Source organism: Alosa pseudoharengus, unplaced genomic scaffold (assembly GCF_046254945.1).
Source record: "Alosa pseudoharengus isolate Yale_2024_CS ecotype anadromous, Long Island Sound unplaced genomic scaffold, YU_APseudo_1.1 YU_APseudo_1.1_scf_22, whole genome shotgun sequence".
In the NCBI taxonomy this organism is placed as follows: Eukaryota; Metazoa; Chordata; class Actinopteri; order Clupeiformes; family Clupeidae; genus Alosa; species Alosa pseudoharengus.
The window spans coordinates 7,719,620-7,722,119 of NW_027468680.1; the positions used below are offsets into that span (position 1 = coordinate 7,719,620).

General features: G+C 45.0%; 1 protein-coding gene across 1 annotated transcript in view; it reads right to left on the reverse strand.

The window, feature by feature from the left end:
• ush2a (Usher syndrome 2A (autosomal recessive, mild)) overlaps nt 1-2,500 on the reverse strand; it is a 319,377-nt gene that overhangs the window by 222,420 nt on the left and 94,457 nt on the right. Inside the window, exon 26 of the mRNA XM_076300107.1 lies at nt 1,465-1,741. Within this exon, the coding sequence (XP_076156222.1) occupies nt 1,465-1,741 (277 nt within the window). The remainder of the gene's footprint in view (nt 1-1,464; nt 1,742-2,500) is intronic.

Genomic DNA, 2,500 nt, shown 5'->3' on the forward strand with positions numbered 1-2,500 from the left:
CACAGGAGAGAACAGGAACCACACACAGGAGAGAACAGGAACCACGCACAGGAGAGAACAGGAACCACACACAGGAGAGAACAGGAACCACGCACAGGAGAGAACAGGAACCACACACAGGAGAGAACAGGAACCACACACAGGAGAGTGAAAAAGGGAGGGTAGAGAGGGGGGTGGGGACAGGAACATATATACTGGATATAGAGACAGACAGGAACATATATACTGGATATAGAGACAGACAGGAACATATATACTGGATATAGAGACAGACAGGAACATATATACTGGATATAGAGACAGACAGGAACATATATACTGGATATAGAGACAGACAGGAACATATATACTGGATATAGAGACAGACAGGAACATATATACTGGATATAAAGACAGACAGGAACATATATACTGGATATAGAGACAGACAGGAACATATATACCTAATTACAGACAGACAGGAACAGATAGACGAGATATAGAGTCAGACAGGAGCAGATATACTGTATGTAGAGTCAGACAGGAACATATATACCTAATTAGAGACAGACAGGAACAGATATACGGGATATAGAGACAGACAGGAGGAGAGGGAGACAACAGAGACAGCAAAGCTGCATTATGACTGCAGACAGCATGAGAAGTGGATGATGAGCCCAGGCAACACACACACACACACACACACACACACCACGCTCTCAACACTACACAGCTCTCAAAAACAACAGCTGCAAATCACAATGAGGCAAAAAAGGCATTCAACATCATTTTAAAAGTTATTTGACTTGATATTTCCCCATTGGGTTGAAAGCATAGTCTATTTTATTATTGGTAATGATGCTTAAGCCCTAATGTCTCCCACAAATAAGTGTAAAAAGATGTACAAATATGTTTACAAATGTGAACACAAACAGATGTTAGCCACTGACAATCAAAAGGCTGAAATAGCCACAAATTACACCCACACTGCAGATAACTAAATAATCCACTGATTCTATAGGTTAATCATACTATGTAAGATGTACATACATCCAGCACATACAAGTAATGCATATAGTATAGTGAGAATAGTTTAGTAGTGCTTGTGAGAAATCAAAATGACTACAATTCTGAGTTTGTGTTTATGAATACTATGAATATGGCCTGTTGTTTTGTGCCAGGCTGTACCCTATCTTACTGTATGATATAGAATGTTTATTGGTTACTGTGGTGATGGCTGTGGCTTTTTCGGGCCTTGTGGTGAAGTGAAGAGGGACGCCTCCCCGAGGTTGAGGGGCGACACACACACACACACATACACACACACACACACACACACACACACTGACACACACACACACACACACACAGACACACACACACACACATACAAACACACACACACACACACACACATACAAACACACACACACACACACACACACACCAAACACATATAGAATGTTTATAGTCTGTGCTGGTTACCGTGGAGATGGCTGTGGCTGTTGAGTGCCTTGTGATGGAGGTTGTGCGGGACGCCCCCGAGGTACAGGGGCGAGGAGACCCTGAGGATGCCCCTACGGGCGCCGCGCTCCTGCTCAGAGGCCTGGTTGAGCACGGCGCTGGCCGAGACGCCCCTCTTGGCCAGCGAGACGGAGTTCCAGATGCCGTCGCAGTAGGACAGGCCCACCCACAGGCTCACCTGCGTCTGCTGGGACGCCCAGCGCAGCGTCCATGTCAGGATGCCCCCCTCCAGCTCCGCCTGGGATACACACACACACATATGCAAATACACACACACACACATACACACATACACACACACACACACATACATACAGTCCACATGCACACATACACACACATACACATCACACACACAAAGACACACACACACACACACACACATACAGTCCACATGCACACATACACACACATACACATCACACACACAAAGACACACACACACACACACACACACATACAGTCCACATGCACACATACACACACATACACATCACACACACAAAGGCACACATACACACACATACACATCACACACACAAAGGCACACACACACACACACACACACACACACACACACACACAGGCTGAGGTTAGCTTCCTGGAACTGGAACTCTTTGAACAACTAAATCTTAACACACAAAATAACAAATTTCATTTCCGATATTTCAGTTTTACTTCCTGCGGGATTGTCAAAAAATAAAAACTCAAACTGAAATGTTCAGATTCAGACCGTGTAAATCCTGCATTGGGTTTCTCTCCCACTAAACTCTCTGACTTCACCCCCCCCCTCCTCCTCCTCCTCCTCATCATCCTCCTCACTTTCCTCCTCACCTTCCTCTTCCTCCTCCAGGTTGTGCTAATTAGTAACTTCAGATGGCAGACTCAGAAACGCAGGCAGGACATTCACTTTGAGCTGGGACTTTGTAGCTCCACAGCTAATCTACTTTATGAACTTTATGAAATTTGTGACTGAATTACAGGCCTGTACAAAAGG